Source organism: Vipera berus, assembly GCF_964194415.1.
Source record: "Vipera berus genome assembly, chromosome: Z".
NCBI classification, from domain to species: Eukaryota; Metazoa; Chordata; class Lepidosauria; order Squamata; family Viperidae; genus Vipera; species Vipera berus.
Genome location: NC_138205.1, coordinates 50,105,639 through 50,125,526, shown reverse-complemented (window position 1 = coordinate 50,125,526; position 19,888 = coordinate 50,105,639). Strand labels below are relative to the sequence as shown.

Genomic DNA, 19,888 nt, shown 5'->3' with positions numbered 1-19,888 from the left:
TTTTTCCTTTTTTAAAATTCACCTTCATCCATTTTTTCCTCCCTCTCTTACAACTTTGTTTTTTTCCTCCTATCTTCCCCCCCACACCTCCCCCCAAAGGCTGTCAGACACTACCAAGTCGCCCACGAGGTATATTTTACTACTGCTGTCATCATCAACCTTGGTGGTCTAACAGCTCTGCCTTTTCTCTTCTGCAGTTTTGCCTGCCTGTCTTCTATTCCCCACTTTTAACTTTTCTCATCTTCAAATAATTATTTTTTCTTACTGCTGCAGAGAATAACTTGAACTCAAGACTAAATTCACTTATAAAATGCTGCAAAATATGTAAAACACTACACATTTGTTTTCACTGAACCTTCTGAAATGATTTCTATGATGATAAGAGCTTCAGAAGCTGATAATTTACTGACCGAAAAACTCATTCTGAAATGATTTGTTTATTATTTTTGTTTTTGAAAACCGACATAAGATAGTGCAGAACTGGACTTTTGAACTGCATTAGGAGAATGTACTTTCACAGATAAGAATTTAGTTTGAACTGATTTTTTTTCAGAAACACTGAAGTTTTAAAAGATTTTCACATGGTAAAATATTATAATTATATAATTATAATTATTGACGCAGAAAATTTCAGATATATCTGCATCAGATTTTGTATTGCACACCAATAATTTATGTACAATGACATAGATATTTAATTTTAATTCTATTTAATATTAGACTTGTTCTTCTTATTCATTTTTCTAGAATGTTTTCTTGGTAATGCCACTAAGTGAATATTTTCTCTTTGGAAATGACTCACGTATTTATGACTTGTTTTAAAATTAATTTAATTATAGTATTGCAAAGTATATATTTTATTCACTGACATATAAAACCCAACTTTTTTTCTGGGAGAAAGTTGCTTGTTGATTTGACAGTATCAAGTTGTTCTCTCCATCAGAAATTATCTGCCCAGGATGTTTTCCCATTTTAGCTTTCCTTCACTGCCACCTTTTGCATTGTATGAGTTTTTACCCATCATGCATCCTGTACACTGCAGGTCCAGCAACATGGGCAATGGCCACTTCCAAACCAGACATCATGGTCATCCTGTTGAGCAAGTTGATGGAAGAGGGAGACATGTTTTACAAGGTAAGATGGAAACTGTATTTTTATATTTAATAATTTAGCTTTTGTGTTAAAAAGAAACATTTATCATTCTATGTTTATAGGGCAATGGAAATATATATCAGAAATTTTCAGAAATTTTAATTCATAATGTAGGCAGTTCTGGCAATATTTTGAATTGTTAAATAAATTATAATTCCCTAATTCCAAAACTAAAAAGATATATTCGTAGCCTAAATTTAGAGTAATATATGTAAGTTTATGTATTTAAGGCATTTATATAGTTAAAACTCATTATCATCATCATTTTAGCCACTGTCTATGCACTGCAGGATGAAGGCCTCTTCCACATGTTTTCAACACTAAGTTAAATACTATATTTGCAGATTTGATGACCCATATTATTTTCTATGACCAGTGGGACAAAATATATTCTTTGATAAAATGCAAAGGGTCTTTTAATTGTTCACAGTTTCTATAACTTCTATCCTGTGTTAAATTGTCCAATCTGAGCAAAAGGGAGTCTTTATATTCTTTAATATCTGAAATAGCTCTCTGGGGCTCAGATAGTTTTCTTTATTCTGAAATTTAACATAGGCATATATTTTATTTATGAAAAAAATAAAATAAAATTCAACCCAAGTTCTATACAGTTCAGGCTGAAGTCATGCATAGACATGATACTTGATATCTAACCATAATTAAATCATAAAGATCAGACTGTGAAATTGTCTCTGTTAATTTTAATTTCTCACTTTTCCTTCTCTACAAACCATAAACAACTATGGCTAAAATTTTCTTGAGTTCTTTTCCTGGGAAAAATCAATGCTATAATCATTCATCCTTTTATAATTTTCAATCTGGATTATTGTACTGTACATTGTGTGGACCTGCTTGTAGAAACTTTAGTTAGCCTGAAATGTCACTGTGAGAATCTTATTTTCACTTGAAAGACAGTCCATATTCTATGAATTTGATCTCAGTCTGACTCATTCCTAGTTTGTTTCTATGATCACATTTCTGATTTTGCCCTTTAAACCCTGTTAGACTGGAGTATCTCTATAATTACATCCTCCCAATTGCCTAGGAATGTTGCTCTATTTCTGCAGATTTTATTGCTGCCATCTTCTGATTTCTCCTTTTGACAAGATGCTTCCTGGTGAGGATTAAGGAAGAGACAATTTTCAATTGTGGCTTCCAGATTAGAGAACACTCTCCCTTATGGGATAAATTGGCTTCTAAAGTACACCAAATATATTTTCAGTATAGAATTCTTAATCTATTTACCTCCATTCCCCTTTTTTAAAAATGGTGTTCATTAGATGTTTTATTATGTTGTTTAAACCTGTAATTTAGTAAATAGACTTTATAATTAAATAAACCAGATTCCCATCGTAATCATTATTTGAAGCTGGTTGGCAAACATTGCTTATAAAAAAATCTGATTATCACTGATTTTTTATTGCCAGGGCAGGCTAAATCTTTAATCATATTTATAGCCCTTAGGTGAAAAACAAAAACCATCATTTACATTAAGAAGAGTCAGACTGAAGTGGGATGAATGAATTTAGACCGTTTGCTATCCTATTGTAATAACAGTTGTGAAAATTAGAATCATTCTATAATTATTTCTGTTTTTAGGCCATTTCTCCATTAGTGCCAAACAGTGTCCTCTAAAATCATTCAACTATTTTGAAATAATATAAAACCTATTGTCGTATTTTATTTCAGGATCTCTAATTCTTTTTAAAATTGCTTTTACTATGAATGCCCCAATAGAATAATGGTTAACACACTTGCCTTGCAAATAGAAGATTGCTAGTTCAAAACTTAAAGAGAAACTTATTTTTTAATTAGTATTTTCCCCCAAAAGCTTTCTGCTTTTCTCCATGTTCTTTGGAGAAAAAAGAACTCTAGTAGCATACTGTTTTAGGATTTTTGCAGTTGCCTAAAGTATAAGAGTTTTATCCATCAGGATTAAATAGCCCATAATTTATTTGGCTATTTGGAAGCTGTGGGTAAAATCCTTCACTTCAGGTGACTGCAAAAATGATTAAATAATACACCAAACCTCAGTAAAACAAACAAGAAGAGTACAAGGAAAATAAAAATCTCATAGAAAGTCTACAACTTTTACATTACAACATATTCTTATTTGTTAAAAATACAGGGTTTTTCATGAAAAATATTGTATTTATGTTAATTTCTAATGGATTTAATATTATTATTTTTACATGATTGAATAAAACATTTTATTGAATGCATCAATTTTATTTTTTAATGTGGTGAATATTGATAAATATAATTCATACAAATGAAAACTCTTTGGGGCTCCTCCTCTGTAACTTCTAAAATTGGAAGAGTGTCCAGAAAACAGTTTAAGAAGATGCTATCAAGCCTGTTCTAGAATGCTATAAAGAAAACATCTAGATCAAACATATCAAACTCACAATGTCATGTGATGTCTCATGACAGATCTGAGCTTCTTTCCCATTGCCAGCACGGGTGGGCACGGTCTTGTTGTGATACGTCCGGCTCGTGGGCCGGCAGTTTGACACCCTGATCTAGATAAAGCTTTTAGATTGCCTTCCACAATCATCAGGAAAGAGTTTAGCAAAAGCTTATTCTCTGTCTTTATTCATAATGCTTTTGTCTTAAATCCTTGTGACTTGCTTACTTCTTCTGTATTTCCCATTGTTCTACTATAGCATTTCCTTAACCATTTTCATGTTTAAAAAAATAATTCCTCGTTACTGAAATTCTCCCCAAAACTCATAAGGAATTCAGCTTACCTTCTTTCTATCCTAGTTTTTCTCATTAGCATGGCTGATGTTTCATTTTCTTAGGAGAACCAACCCATCCCACTTACTTAGTCATGTTAGCTAACTCACGATTCAGTAATATATTACAAGTAATTCAAAGAGATTTGCTTTACCACCACAGGTTGTCCTTGACTTAGGACTGGAACTTGTGTTGCTAAGTGATCCATTACGTAAACTATTGCATGATCACACCTGATTTTATGACCTTTTTCCCATGATCATTAAGTTAATCCACACGGTCATTAAGCAAAATACAGGTTTCCCCCATTGAGTTTGCTTGCCAGAAGTTGGTTAGGAAGGTTGTGAATCATATGTCCCTGGGGTGCTGCAATTGTAACTACATGCTGGCTGAATCATAATCTTGTAATTGCAGAGATACTGCAGTGGTCTTAAGTGCAAGGACAAATCGTAAGTCACTTTTTCCAGCACCATCATAACTTTAAACGGTTGCTAAACAAATGGTTATAATACCTGTAGTCATATATTAGTCCAGTGGTGGGATTCAAACATGTGAACAACTGGTTCTCTGTGTGGATGCTGCTTCCAGAAGTCCATTCTGGGCTTGGGCAACAAAAAAAATAGCTACCGGTTCTGCCAAACTGGTGCGAACTGACTGAATCCCACCACTGCATTAGTCCTTTTATTATAAACCTGCCCCCCTTTTCTCTATTGAAAACCTTACTTTGGAATTGAACTTTCATTAAGTTTCATTAAGAAAATGATTCGGTAAAGATCTTGGGTAAGGAATCTTGCCATTTCTGAACTACAGGGAAATCATAGTCCAGTATGAAGATGTAGCACGTCAAACAAAAAATATACTTCATGGTAAGTGTCCAATATTACATTTTCTCCACAGAAATAATAGTTGGTGCTTTTTCTCTGCTAATCCATTTGTCTACTAATTAATTCACCATTTTTGTGAAAAACAAATGAAAATTTCATAATTGAAAACTGTATAACAAGACAACATCCATTGCATCTTAAAACATAGGCAAACTTTACATGTCTGTTAGGCACATGATTTTGCTTAGAGTGAAGTATATATTAAATAATGAAAATTATTGAGAGTTACTGCTTATTCTTCCTTACTTTCCTTACCTCCTTACATAGTACTTTCTTAATATGTACACTGTTTAATCATTCCACAAAAAGTGTCTCTAAGCAAACTGATTCTCGAATAACAGTAAGAAATATAAAGATATGCAGAAAAATAATCTGAGAAAGATTCTTGTAAGAAGAGAGCTTCTATTAACGATCACCAAGTTGATAAAATTATTCTCTAAGAATAACTGATATTCCTTGCTTATTTCTAGACCCTTTTACAGGCACATTCAGTTTCTTGATCTATAACTCTTACAACCTTCCGATAAAAAACTGAATGGTACATTTACTGTTTGACATTTTACTAGAAAGGGAAAGTGAAAGAAGCTGCCCAACGATATCAGTATGCTTTGAAGAAATTCCCCCGAGAAGGGTTTGGAGAGGACCTAAAAACTTTTCGGGAACTGAAGGTGTCACTCCTTCTCAACTTATCACGCTGTCGGAGGAAAATGAATGTAAGTGCCCTCCTTCTTACAGATTATTCCTGAATGTGATCCTTTCCCAGCTTCCTTTCCTGTTCCTAATTACTTCCCTAACCAGACTCTTACCTATGTTCCTAGAATGGCCTTAAAACCTCCACCTTTTTGTAATTTGGTTGTCCTTCACAGAGCACTGGGGTTTTCTAATTCTGAAACAGCCAAGCAATAGTTTAGGATTTATTTCAAGCAATTAAAAATTCATCAGTTTATGAAAATGGCTTCCTTTCATTTTCTAAAAAAATATTTAGTGTATATGGAAATTGAAGGATGCTGGTGGATATAAAATATTGTCTTTTCTTTCTAAAGGTCTTGCTTTCTCTTAGAACAGTGACTCAGTCTCAAGATGCATAGGTTACACTCTCCTTGCATATGAGTCTTTATGCTGTTCAAAAGCCATTCATGTTTAAAACAACATAAAATGTGTGTTTGTGTGTATATAGTGGAATACGGCTGTGAGAGAGAAAAAGGGGAACTTTTAGGTTAGAAATCAAACGACAATGACTTAGAGATTGAGATATATATAACAGGTTAGATTTTAAACAAACTTAAAAACAACAACAGATTTTACAGTTGCAACCTTGCACACTTGGTTGGCTGTGGTAGAACAGACACTGCATTACATGGGCCAGGGGGCCAATTCAGCAAGACTTTATTTATGCTCTTAATAATACAAAGTTTACTCATATCATCAAAATGATGGCATTAATTCTAACTAAGTTGAGGAACTCTTTTAATGGTAGTGCAACAAAAAATTCAGATATATCTATGTTTATCCTTACTCTTGGGATTTTAATTCTGAGAAATGTCACTTAAAAGATTTAAAATCATATTGTTTGAATGGTAAGGTTATACAAGATAAGCTTGCCCATGCTGCCTATTTTGCCATGCCTCCCCTTCTATATTCTACTGGCCATACAAGTATAGAACAACTACCTAGAGAACTTTAATGTAACTAGTTAGGGTCCTTCACATAATCATAAAGATAAATTGTTATTAGGAATGGCTGCTAATGTCCAGATTATATAATATATCCCTAAGTTCCCTTTACCTAATTCCTTCAACACACAATGAAGTAGATTTTACTATTTCTAGAGCAGAAAAAATGATAATGCATGGATGGACGTATGTCCAAAGAACAGGTTAGGAACAGATAACACCTAAAAAAGTTGGATCTCTTGATACCAGCTGTCTAATATTTTGTTAATGTTAGAAAGTACTCAGTCCACTTACAACAATCTATCAACTTTATTTTATTTTTCCCAAATTCTCTGTGTGTTTTTTCAATGACTTATCTACGCACCTATTGTAATGGCAGGATTTTGGAATGGCGGAGGAATTTGCTACTAAAGCACTGGAGCTGAAACCGAAATCTTATGAAGCTTACTATGCAAGAGCAAGGGCCAAACGCAGCAGCAGGTGAGAGGAGAGCCAGAGAGAAATGAAGGTTTGGGTGTGATACACTCCTAAAAATGTCCTAATCCATACAAGGAACAAATAGCAAGAATATACCTGAGGAAGAATATAATTATAATCTGAAAATAACAGATTCAGATGCTGTTATAGCCTGAGCACCTTCCATAGTTTCAGCTATAGCAGCTCTTTTAAGTTTTGCCATAGTGTCCTTATAGAACATTCTGCTAGCATTTTCTTTATTCACACCATAATAACAAGCATCAGCATGGAGGATTCGTTTGTGGATTAATCAGTAACTTGTTCTATGTATAAGGCTACCTGTTATGTAAGAAAGTTGAAAGCAGTTGGATCAAGATTTATACATATACGTACATAGTATTGTGCAAAAGTTTTAGGCAGTTGTGCAGAAATGCTGTAAATTAAGAATGCTTTCAGAAATAGAAGTGTTAATAGTTCATTTTTATCAATTAACAAAATCCAAATGAAATCAATATTTGGGATGCCCCCCCCCCCTTTGCCTTCAAAACAGCATCAGTTCTTCTAGGTACACTTGCATACAGTTTCAGAAGGAACTCAGCAAGGTTTCTTCAAGGTTGTTCCAAACATCTTGGAGAACTAACCACATATCTTCTGAGGATGTAGGCTGCCTCAGATCCTTCTGTCTCTTCATGTAATCCCAAACAGACTTGATAACATTGAGATCAGGGTTCTGTGGGAAAGTCACTTCCCGGACCCCTTTATGCTGAAGTTATTTCTGAATGGCATTGGCTATATGTTTGGGATCATTATCCTCCTACAGAATAAATTTGGGACCAATCACACACCTGATATATGTCAGGATTAATAAGTATTTGTCTGTATATCTCAGCACTGAGGACACCATTGATGCTGACCAAATCTTCAACTCCACTTGCAGAAATGCAGCCCCAAACTTGCAAGGAACCTCCACCATGTTGTCTGTAGACACTCATTATTGTATGCTTTCCAGCCCTTGGGCAAATAAACTGCTTCCTGCAACAGCCAAATATTTCACATTTTGATTCATCTAACTGTAGAAGTAGATGGGTGTACCTGGGTCTCACTGGTTTCCACTAATTGTGTGCTGATGACACTGCTGGACATCTTCCGATGTCAAAGGGAAGTGAGCATGATGTGTCTGTCATCTGCTGCATTAAGTTTCCTTAGCCATCCATTATGTCTATGGCCCTCAGCATTCCTGTTCTTTGTGCTTCTTCAAATGAGCTTGAACAGCATGTATTGAAACCCCCGCCTGCTTTGCAATCTTTGCCTGGGAGAGACCTTGCTGAAGCAGCTCAGTTTTGCCATGGTGCATGACCTGCGACATGAAACTGTCTTCCACACCCTCACCTTAGCAGCAGAGTTTGGCTGTCCCTCACTCAGTTTTAAACCTCCTACACAGTTGTTTCTGTTTCAGTTAATAAACCACATATGAAATTGATTATCATTAACCTCTTGTTTGGTATAATTGGTTAATCATATACCTGATTCTAGTCCTACAAAATCTTTGACTTTGTGCAAGTGTAAGAATTGATGCTGGTTTGAAAGCAAAGGGTGGTCACCCCAAATATTGATTTGATTTGGATTTCTCTTCTGTTCACTTACTTTCCATTTTGTTAATTGATAAAAATAAAGTATTAACCTTTCTATTTCTGAAAACATTCTTAATTTACAGCATTTTTACACAACTGCCTAAAACCTTTGCACAATACTCTGTGTACAACACATTAATCATAACACAAATTTACACACACACACACACACACAACACACACACACACACACACATACAGTAGTGGCCGAAATTGTGGAAACCTTTTGGGAAAAGTGTACAGTAGAAATGCCACCTTTGGTTACGTTTCCACCAATTTTTCTTCTAATTTCTTTATAACTGTAGCCTTGTTCACTTAATAATACTATTTTACATAGCTTTCTGGGCAACCAGTCAACTCTTTGCACCGTTACTTTAATTTTATTATGTTTTACAAGCTCACTAAATGAAAGGGGGGAAAATCCCCAACCAATTTGATAGCGATCACATAACATACTGACAAATGTCCTCTCAGCTTCAATGCATGACATCAATAGCTGAATCCTACTGTGATCTGATTGGCTCATTGCCAGAACAAAATGACACCTGATTGGCTCTCTAAACACTCATGCTCATTGGCTACAGTCAGATGAAGAAAAGCTACCTGATATCAACCTAAGCAAGTTGTGCTTCCTTTTTATGGTTATTTGGCTATAACTTTTCATAGAATACAATACAGATAACTGAACAAACTATGTTGCATTACATTCTTGATTAAATTATCTTTCCATTGATACATAATTTTATGGTACTACTCCAAAAAAGTGGTGTTATTAGCCATCAAACCTCAAAAATACACTTTTCCCAAAAGGTTTGCATAATTTTGGCCACTACTGTATATATATAAATTAATGTTATGATTAATGTTCAGTGGGCCCAGTTCATGTGCTTAAGGTGGGATTATGTTTCAGAATACTGAAGTTATTGGAGAGCTTTATCTTTCAGAAACTATTATCCTATTTGATCAGCTCATTGACTAAGATAACAAGAGTATGCTTTCTGCCAGTTTGAGTTGAAAATCCCACAGTTTAACTCCTTAGCTCAAGAATGTCCCATTGGGCTGCTCTATACCATTCTCTGGGTCTCTCCTAGTTGTAATTAAATTTCATTCCACAGTCAGAACTCTACTAATTGAGCTAAACTGCAAGTCAGTGTTATGGTTTCCCACATTTATGCTGTTTTATTTGATTTTCCAGAGTTGGCAATATGTTGTTCAAACAGTTAACCCAATTAATTTCAAGGACTACCACTCGTTCAGATTCTTGGGGTCTACAGAAAAAAAAATATTTTCTTGCTTCCCAGCATCAACAATCAGTATAGGTCAAACTTTAGATGTTCAATAGTTTTTATGCTTTTAAAACACATTTGTGTGTTTTAAAAACTGAACAAGAAAGCAAAATGCATCAAAAGTGTCGAGATAAATCTCTATCAATCAGAAACATACAACTAGATTGCTATTTTTTTCAAAATCTACCAGTGTCCCTGTAAATGACAACCCATCTCCCTTGAAATTTCCCACCCTTCTGTTCCTCATAGGTTAGGCAAAGGCTTGTGAGGGATTATTTTTTGTCAGACACAGTCGTATTCTTGTTCTCTTCATTTCCAAGACAGCAATATTCAGAACAGAATCCACTGGCTGAAAGCAGTCCAGAGTATGCCTTTTGTTTGGAGCCTTAAACGGGCATATGCTCAGACCTAAAATAGTGGAGGAACAGAGCTCAACAAATCTGAAATACCCCAATATATTTATATTGTCTTTGTTACCAAGTGCAATCTTGGAAATACTGTCTGTTTCTTAAATAGAAGAAACACACAAGGCTGAATAATCTTGTTTGCAAGATGTGGAAATCTTCCTCCTCACGACTAGCTACAATTTTATGCATACCAGACTCATATTAAAGCCATTGTTATCCAGAGTAAATTTTACTCTCTTGTTTTTTTTAATTTTGTCACTTTTTGGATAAAACAGGCAGTTTTCAGCAGCACTGGAGGATTTGAATGAGGCCATCAAACTTTGTCCAAACAACCGTGAAATCCAGCGGCTCCTTATGCGGGTAGAAGAAGAGTGCAGACAGACACAGGTGCAGCTACAACAACAACCCCTTGCACCATCTGAATCAGAAACACAGCAAGAAGAGTTGTATGCAGTACAAGATATCTTGGAAGAAGAATATCTTGAACAAGATGTAGAAAACATTTCTGTTGGCTTGCAGACAGAGTCACGACCTAGCCCAACATTGCCCATTGTCCAAAGTCCACCATCTTCCCCTGCCCACCGGGACTCTTCCTACATCTCCAGTTCACCACTTGGTTCACATCAGGTCTTTGACTTCAGATCAAATAATTCTGTAGGATCACCAACAAGGCAAGGATATCAACCCACCTCACCAGCACTTTCTCCAACGCACCAGAATTCTCATTATAGGCCTAGTCCACCACACACATCTCCTGCTCACCAGCCCTCCTCTTACCATTTTAGTCCACCACCAATTGGTAGCCAAGGGAAGGATTATCAAAGCCCACCTCCTTCACCCCTTCGTAGAGGCCCTCAGTATCGAGCCAGCCCTCCTGCAGATAGTGTGAGTGTCTACAGAGCTCAGTCGGGTTCACCAATACGATACCAGCAAGAAACCAGCATCACTCAGCTTCCTAGTCGACCTAAATCTCCACTTTCTAAAATGACACAGAGATCTTTCCAGATGCTTCCACTACCTGTTGCAGTTCCACAGCAAGGACATAGGTTGCAGCCTGCCAAGGCACAGATTGTCAGAAGCAACCAGCCAAGTTCAGCTGGGCATTGTAATACTGTAATCCCAACAGGAATTTATGGCCAAGTATCCCATTCTGTGGCCAGCAAGTTTCAGTCTTCATTAGCAGAAATGACTGGGGGCCAAAATCGGCTGGTATATCAGACCTCTATTGGGGGAATAGTGGGAGATGGGCGACCTGTGCAGCATGTTCAAGCCAGTCTGAGTGCAGGAGCAATCTGTCAGCATGGAGGGCTGACTAAAGAGGATCTTCCACAAAGACCTTCCTCTGCTTATCGTGGTGGGATGAGATATAGTCAAACCCCACAGATTGGGCGGAGTCAGTCAGCTTCCTACTATCCAGTCTGTCATGCAAAGCTTGATTTGGAACGTTCCTCTCTACCCTCTAGTCAGCTTGGTTCTCCTGACATTTCCCATTTGATACGAAGACCCATTACATTAAATTCCAATGAAATAAAACCTCATCCACCAACTCCAAGACCTCTGCTTCATTCTCAAAGTGTTGGTCTCAGATTTTCCCCTTCTAGCAATAGCATTTCTTCTACTCCCAATTTGACTCCCCCATTCCGCCCTTCTGCTTCTGTTCAGCAGATGGAGATTCCGCTTAAGCCAGCATATGACAGATCATGTGATGAGCTTTCCCCAGTATCTCCAACCCAAGGTGGTTATCCCAGTGAACCTGCTCGTTCCAGGACAACACCTTTCATGGGAATCATAGATAAAACAGCCCGGACTCAGCAGTATCCTCACCTACATCAACAAAGCAGAACCTGGGCTGTATCTTCAGTGGATACCGTTATAAGCCCTACATCTCCTGGAAATCTTCCTCAGCCAGAAACATTCAGTCCACCTTCTTCAGTCAGCAGCCTTGCCTTTTATAACAAAACTAACAATGCACAGAATGGCCACTTGTTGGAGGATGACTATTACAGTCCACATGGAATTTTGTCCAATGGCTCTAGAGGAGATCTTCTTGAAAGAGTTAGCCAAACTTCTTCATATCCTGATGTTAAGGTGGCCAGGACATTGCCTGTTGCACAGGCATATCAGGACAACCTCTATAGGCAACTTTCCAGAGACTCCAGGCAAGGGCAGACATCCCCAATCAAACCAAAGAGACCATTTGTGGAGTCTAATGTTTAAAATGGATGTATCTTGGAGTAAGAGCCTTTTATTTTTTGGCACATTTTTCCTGGCTGAATTCACATCTTACGTTGCTGTTTTTTCTTCCTTTCTAAGATTTTTATTAAGTAGCAGACTACCACCCAGGGGATATCCTGTGTTTTCTGTATGATAATGAGGCAGTCCAAGACATGCTCCAAATTCTTTTCTATACACAGCTGACCTCAGAGAAAGCCAGCACCATACAATTTTCAGCTGCCAATTAGTTAATTAAATGTATAGTATGGGGGCTGAGTCAAATTCTGTACACACTCAAGGGAAGTAACCAGCTCTTTGAAGAAAAGTTTTAATTTCAAAACTGAATTGATGGAAATACAGTCTGACTATTTTTTGTGTACTGACCTTTATTTCTGCTGGGAAACTACACTTTTCAGTTGGTGTAGGTCATTATGTCCAAAGAGCCATTAATCTGTGAGAATGGGGGTCTTTGTTTTTCGTATTAACGAAGAACTATGCATAAAACCCAGTCTGCTTTCTAATAGGGTTGCATTTTTTAAAAAAAGATCACATTATTATTTATTCTTAGCATCTTCCCTTATCCTTTTGTTGGTACCAGCTTTGAAAAACAATGTGTTACTTTTTCCAAGGCATTTGAACAAATATTCAGGGAGAAATTAAAGTTCTCTCCACTTCAGTCCAACAGTCAGTGCTGATTTCATTCTGTATCTTAGATATCCAGCCTATTTTCTAGTGCACTTGTCTTCCTGTTGGAACAAATCACATTGCAGAGATTAATTATTTTTTAAAAAAATTAACCAAATGCTTTAAGTCATTGGTTCTCCAGATACTGGATTATACTTCACATCATCTCTGACCATTGCTTATGTTTCCTGGGAGGAGTGTGTGTGTTGGAGTACTATCTGGGTATCTAAAATTAAAAAACTCTACTTTGAACCAAGAAGGAGGAACTGACTGAATGGTAGTTTTAATTCCCCTGGCCTAGATTTAGCACTGGTACTCTCTCACAAGGCTTCTTGGATTACAGAAGTTCACTCTTTCATGCGTTTGAAGTTAAACGCTTAGAACAAGTGTACTTATTTTTCTCTAGTTTTGGCATAATATAATTTAGAATATTTTGGAGTAATTTGCTATTGAGTTATATGATTTGGTTTTAGAAGTTGGACTGCTTTTCCAATCCAAATGAAAAAGGCTGAATGATTAATAATTCCTGCAAGTTAATGAAGCCAGTAATCTCAAAGGAGAAAATAATAATGTAGCACACACTTGATGCAAATATTCTCAATCCATACTATTTCCAGAAAGCACTTTAAATTAGCTCACAAAAGCTAATTTTGTGAGTTGAGAAGGTGCCAGAAAACCAAGGGGTTGAAGAATATTCCATGAATGAATATATGAATCAAGAAACCATCAATGAATGCTATGGAGAGCTCATCTCCAGGGCAGAAACACAAATCAGGCCAAAAAAGAAATAACATTTTGCCTTCTCTGCATTTTGATCATTCAGAGGTTAAATTGATCTTATCAACTTATGACAATTATACTTTTTTTTAAAAAAAGTTTTTTCATATCAGGATAGCTAGCATCCTGACCCTTTTTCTTCATTATTTTTGTTTAACTATCCTAGTGATTTTAAAATACAGAACACTTCCACTGTGCTTTATGACACTATTTTTTTAAAATGCTGTATTCCGGCTTCATATAAATTGAAGAGTGTGATAAAAGACGTTTTTTACTAATCCTTAAAGATTCCACCTTGAAAATAAGATTGATTTTTGTTTCCTGTCTCCTGAAAAAGCTCAGAAAGGTAAAGAGATCAATGTAACAATTTTAATCACTATTTTTCCCTAGTCATTTCTTATATCCTTATTATAAATTGCCATATTTCTCTGAGTATGGAATGTAGCATTTCCAAGAGTTACAGGTAGTCTTTGACTTATATTCATTTAATAACCAAAGTTACAGTAGCACTGAAAAATGTTTTTCACATGACTGTTGCAGCATCCTCATGGTCACATGATCAGAATTTGACACTTGGCAACTGGCAGGTATTTATGATGGTTGTAATGTTCTTGGGTCATGTGATCACCTTTTGCAACTTTCTGACAAGCAAAGTCAATGAGGAAGCCAGATTCACTTAACAACTGTGTTACTAACTTAACAATTGCAGTAGTTCACTTAACAACTGTGGCAAGAAAGGTTATAAATCACTTAATAACTACCTTGCTTAGTAATGGAAATGTTGAGATGAATTGTGCTCGTAAATCTAGGATTACCTGAACTTTTACTTTGATTTTGATTCTTTATAACTTTTTGCACATATTTTTTTCCCTGCAGAATTGGTCACAGTACAAAATTTGCTGTTCTGTAGAACAGCCATAGAAAATTATTGTTCTGATTGATTCATGCTAGTGTCAAAGAATCTCAGATGTTTTGCTAATGCTTTTTTTCAAAGAGCTGGGAGCATTGTTCAGTTTTATTTAACTTACTGAAACCATCAATAGCATTCCCTCTTTTCTTTCAGTGTGAATGTGTATGTATGATGCAGGAGTGTGAGAGAAGTGAAGGAAAAGTTTCATTAAAAAATCTAAAGATGCAACTCTATATTTGCTTTTTTTATTATCAGAATAGATAACGCCACTGCTGCTTTCCCCACATATTTCTTTTATCTCCTAGATGGTTTGGATTCTGGGTCTTGTAAAACTTTCCTCCTGCTTTATTAAGAATGCTTATTTTCAATTTTAAGCTCTTTAAAACTGGAATTTGCATCAACAAAGTTATGTTTATCAGTGATTTATTTTGAAAACATTTTTGCACTTGTCTGGCTTATATCTTGGAAAAGCTAGAACCCATTTTCTCACAATAGACAGAGGAGGGTCAGATAATAATGTTCTGATTTTGGGCCTTTAGATAGTCACTTGTACCACAGTGCATGTGATGAGCTGAAGTGCACTGAGGTATTATCCACTCTTTCCTGATAAATAAAATTAAAAATAACTAATAAACCATCTCTGTCATATGGTAGATGGAATCATAATGTATCTACCTTGATAATTTCAAGAATTTGGCTCCATTTTCATTGTCATAGGGATCCCTGTGCCATAATTGTTGACATTTGAGAGTCAGTAAAAGAAATGTCATACTCATCCAAAAAGAGGCATCTGTTACTTCTGTTGGGCAAAATTTTCCCTCCGTCCCTTCTTAACAGTACTTTGTTGTGATTTCACAGGATTCTTGCACTTATGGATTTGCAGCCTGTTCTTTGTAAATTGGGTGCACTTTATAGTTGCATTTGTTTCTACGATCAGTAATGGTTATTTAAACATAAATAGTACCAACATTACAAAAAGCTCTTGTCGTTCAATATTTTTTTTTAAAAAAGCAACGACTCAAGGTATACAGCACAAGTACTGACATTGTATATAAGCCTCAAAAGTTGAAATCATTTTTAGTACAAAGAGAAAAATATGCTGTGTTCTTCCAGTAATTCTCTTTAGGTGCATCTGAGGCTTAATCATTGTGCTTTTAGTTACAAATAACCATCTCACATGAAATAAAAGACATATTTCTCTGAAGATCTGCCAGAGAAGAATTCCATTTGGATTTGCTCTCAGCTTAGTTCTTTATTGCTTATCATATACTGTCTTGAGATATAACACAGCACAAAATAATATATTTAATTGTCTGTTTTCATTTGGAAAAAGTTTCAAATGAAGTTTTTTTTTCTACTCAGGATAGTTAAGAGAGAGTGGCTAATACCACATTACAAATTGGTCTGCCATGCTGCTTTTTTGTTTGCTTAAAGACATGCAAAAATATTGTACTAATCTTTTTTATTTATACATGTGTGCACATCACATGCCTAAGTTGGAGTTTCAGAACTAGTTTCTATGAAATCAACATACCAAATAAATCACAGCCTCAAGTCCTATATGACTTTTACTGTGAATGTATGCTTGCATTACCAAATCCACCACATGGTGTTACTCGGGCTTTGCAGAAAAGTTTTTTTGCTCACTGGATATTTTTGTGAACAAAAATCTAGATGCTAACTTACTGAGCATCTGGCTGTCCAAGATGTACCACTGATTCTAGTAAAAATATGAAGCCTAAGCGGTCTTAAGTGAAGTTGAATTATTCCTCCCTTTCCTAAGGTCATTACAAAAATTACCTCTCCAAAATCATCAACAGAGGCTTCCTATTAAATGTAAAACAGCTTAACTGGCAGAAAGAGGAAGCTACTTCCTCTCTGTCTTCACTGATTCATCTTAACTGCTTAGTCATATTTAAAAAGTGGCCATGTTAATTGCATTCACACATTAATTTTGTCTTGTTTGGCCCCTGAATTTGCTTTCTAGAGGTCTGTGGAGACTTAGTACTGTAATGTTGACTTCTAAGAATTTGAAACAATTAGTTAAGCTGGGTCCAAGTAAGATTGCTATCAGGTCCTAAGAATAATGTAGAAAATGTAATACATGTTAAGTTTGGTTTTGTTCCAGGGGAGAGAGTTGCTAGCTTGGTAAATGGCTCAATTATTTATTCTTATATAAAAAGAGTTTCTTCGAGATTCTCAAAAATATAGAATAACAGGAAATAGGACTTGTTTTGCTGTTTCAGTGAAGTACAAAGTATCATGGGGAGGGCAAGGAAGGAAGGTAGTATGTTTATTTTTTTCATATTTTATTAATGGGCTAAAAAAAGGAACAAAAATGCATCCATTTTGAAATCCCAAGCTGTTCATTTGGCCTTAGAAAGGAGTTAACAAATTTCCACTGTTCATGATCTCCATAGAAAATCATATAATAAAAACCGAAGTGCCAGCTTTTCTGCACCTTACATTAAAAAAAAAACACTTTGTGCCTAGAAATTTTTCTTCTCTCCTTAAGGTAGCCCATAGTAATTTCTTGAATGGCAAGCTGCATCTCTCTCCCCCTCTTCCATTACTTAACACTGGAGTTTCAGGACCTTCAGCTATTCAGAGTTCAGCTTTTTAAAAGGGCTTAGAGGGGTCAAAACCTAGTATACTTATTTTTACATATTAGATGCCTTCACTGAATTTATGGTTGCTGTGAAAAGGAAAGGACAAACTAAGGCACAAGCACAAAGGGGTAGATTGCTAAACTGCGCCTCCCCTCCCTAATTACTTGAATATAATTGTTGGATTATTATTGCTCCCCTAACAAGAAAAATCATATTAAGGGCTGAATTTCATAGCAGGCTATTTTGTGTAATGGTAACTGAATTCAGTTATAGAACCTCAACACAGTATTATCTAATTGCTATTTCAGATTATGATCTTGGTATAATATATGAATATGCACTTGTTTGAAACAGAGGACTGCTTTTGCATTTCAAACAAGTGTATATTCAAGAGGCTTTTAATAAAATGGAATGAGCTTCTACACTTTTTTGCTTGCTTGGAAGTCTTGCTTGGAAGTAAAAAAAAAAGGAAGACACTTAAATGCTTTTTGCTTGTTGCCATCACAAAGACTATGAGAGAACTGAGACAGTTTGACTTTATTCCACCTGAACAATTACCAGATCTTGAGACCATTTCCTACCATTATTTACTGTTACTACAGAGTGCAAGGCATTAATATGTTTAGATAGAAGATATATTTTCAGGGAATGAATGTTTTGCTTTTAAATATGTTTCTCATAACAATTTCTTTCCCATGAGCATTGAGACATTTTGCCTGCCTTGTCTGCCTCTGTACAGCAACACACATTCCTTTGTATTAAATCTTTCTGGTTTGCCAACTTGCTGGAAAGATACTGAGTTCCTTTTCCTTTTCCTTTTTTCTATCAATCTGATGTAAAGATTTTCCCTGTACAGTATAATATTCAATTGCATGTTCTGTTCTCTTACTGATATATTGAATCACCACACAGTTGTGATCTTTTATTGCAGGGATGCTGCACAAATCCCTGCAGTTGTTTAATACTTTTGGCCACCCCTGTATAAAGGAAAGAAATGTGTTTCTTTCCCTTCACTGTATTTGCTTGAGCAGAGTTTTATTGTCTGTACATGTAAGCTGTGAGATAGACGTGGAAAAAGTTCAAAAAGAATGCATTATCCTCAGCCCCTCCCTAATGTATACAGATTGTAACCTGTACAATGAACTGTATGTATTAAAATGTACTATTTATAAATGGTTAATACTTGGAAATGGTGGTTGACTACTATGTTCAACACATCTATTCTGACACTTCATGGAGTGGAAAAAACACTCTCCATTAATTTTCCTATCTCAATTTATCCTTTAATTGTTGAGTTAACAAATAATCCTTTATGTGTACTTCTTGCAATGTATCACTCCCTTGTTACAAAGGCTCTATTTTATAGCATTGGTTCAAAGAAATGCTTGCCAGAGCAAAATTCCTTATCTAATTCAGACTTTTTATCTCAGTTGGAGTGGATATAGAATGGAACATGTCTGAAAAAATGCCAATCTGTTTTACCAACATAATTTTATCCAATATCAATCAGTTTCTTTTGCATATATTAAAATACTAGATTTGTCTTTGTTTTCAAAATACAACTGAAGTATAGCCGTGATAGAAAAAAAATTAGCAAGATTCTATTTAATGGAATTTCATAACATTCTGAAGTACATGTAGTTAATTATTATTATTAATCCAATGAGAAATATGCTGCAAGTGTTTTACGGATATTAGATCAAATTCCTGCATAACCTGTTAATAAAAATGATTTTGTACAATTAATCACTACTAGCCAAGTAACAGCAGCCTATCAGGTTCACTCAATCCATTTTGTCCCACTTCTATATTTATATATAACTATTTCGGAAATAGGAATCAGCATAACAGTGAATGCAGATTCTGTACTAGTTTAGTGTTTTATAAAGTTGGAAAAAAACTGATATCAAAGATATCATGTTCCAATATATTTCAATATGTTCTAATTTGAGCATAATCTTGGAAGGTGCAAAACAGATTGTTTCTCTTCCAGATGTGTACCAAATGAATTTTCAATCCCGTCATCACAGAGCTTTGTTCTATTTGCCCATTTGTAAATACAAAGTCATGTGTACACACATCTTAGTATACCTATTTAATCATAAAATAATGTATGAAGAATTTTAGTTTATTTTTAAAGTAATAATCATTTGGATAATAACGGGGAGGGTGTAAGAATGAAAAAAACAGCATAATTCTGGGAATAATTAGCAGACAACAATCTCTCTCACGCACACACAGATTGACTATAGGAACAAAGACTAGAGCTGAGATTACTCTATAATAGAAAGTATGGCACTACAATATTGCAGTATTGTATTTCAGCATATGTCAGTTATGAATTCTACTTGTTCTTCAGAAAATCATATGAATATTTCTCCATACCCACATCTGCTATGAATGTATTATTTATTCCCTACATAGCCTTTAAAATAAATATAAGATTCTGGAGTACTTAACATTTTT

The 19,888-nt window shown here is 35.4% G+C and overlaps 1 protein-coding gene across 2 annotated transcripts in view; it reads left to right on the top strand.

Moving 5' to 3' along the window:
• The window catches only part of TANC2 (tetratricopeptide repeat, ankyrin repeat and coiled-coil containing 2), a 382,196-nt gene that overhangs the window by 356,401 nt on the left and 5,907 nt on the right, over positions 1–19,888 (top strand). Inside the window, exons 24-27 of one of the 2 annotated variants that reach the window (XM_081344806.1) lie at positions 1,043–1,134; positions 5,342–5,488; positions 6,828–6,928; positions 10,504–12,462. In XM_081344806.1, the coding sequence (XP_081200932.1) occupies positions 1,043–1,134; positions 5,342–5,488; positions 6,828–6,928; positions 10,504–12,445 (2,282 nt within the window). In that variant the 3' untranslated portion in view covers positions 12,446–12,462. Of the gene's footprint in view, positions 1–1,042; positions 1,135–5,341; positions 5,489–6,827; positions 6,929–10,503; positions 19,150–19,888 lie in introns of those variants that run through there. The other variant, XM_081344805.1, reaches the window with a different exon arrangement.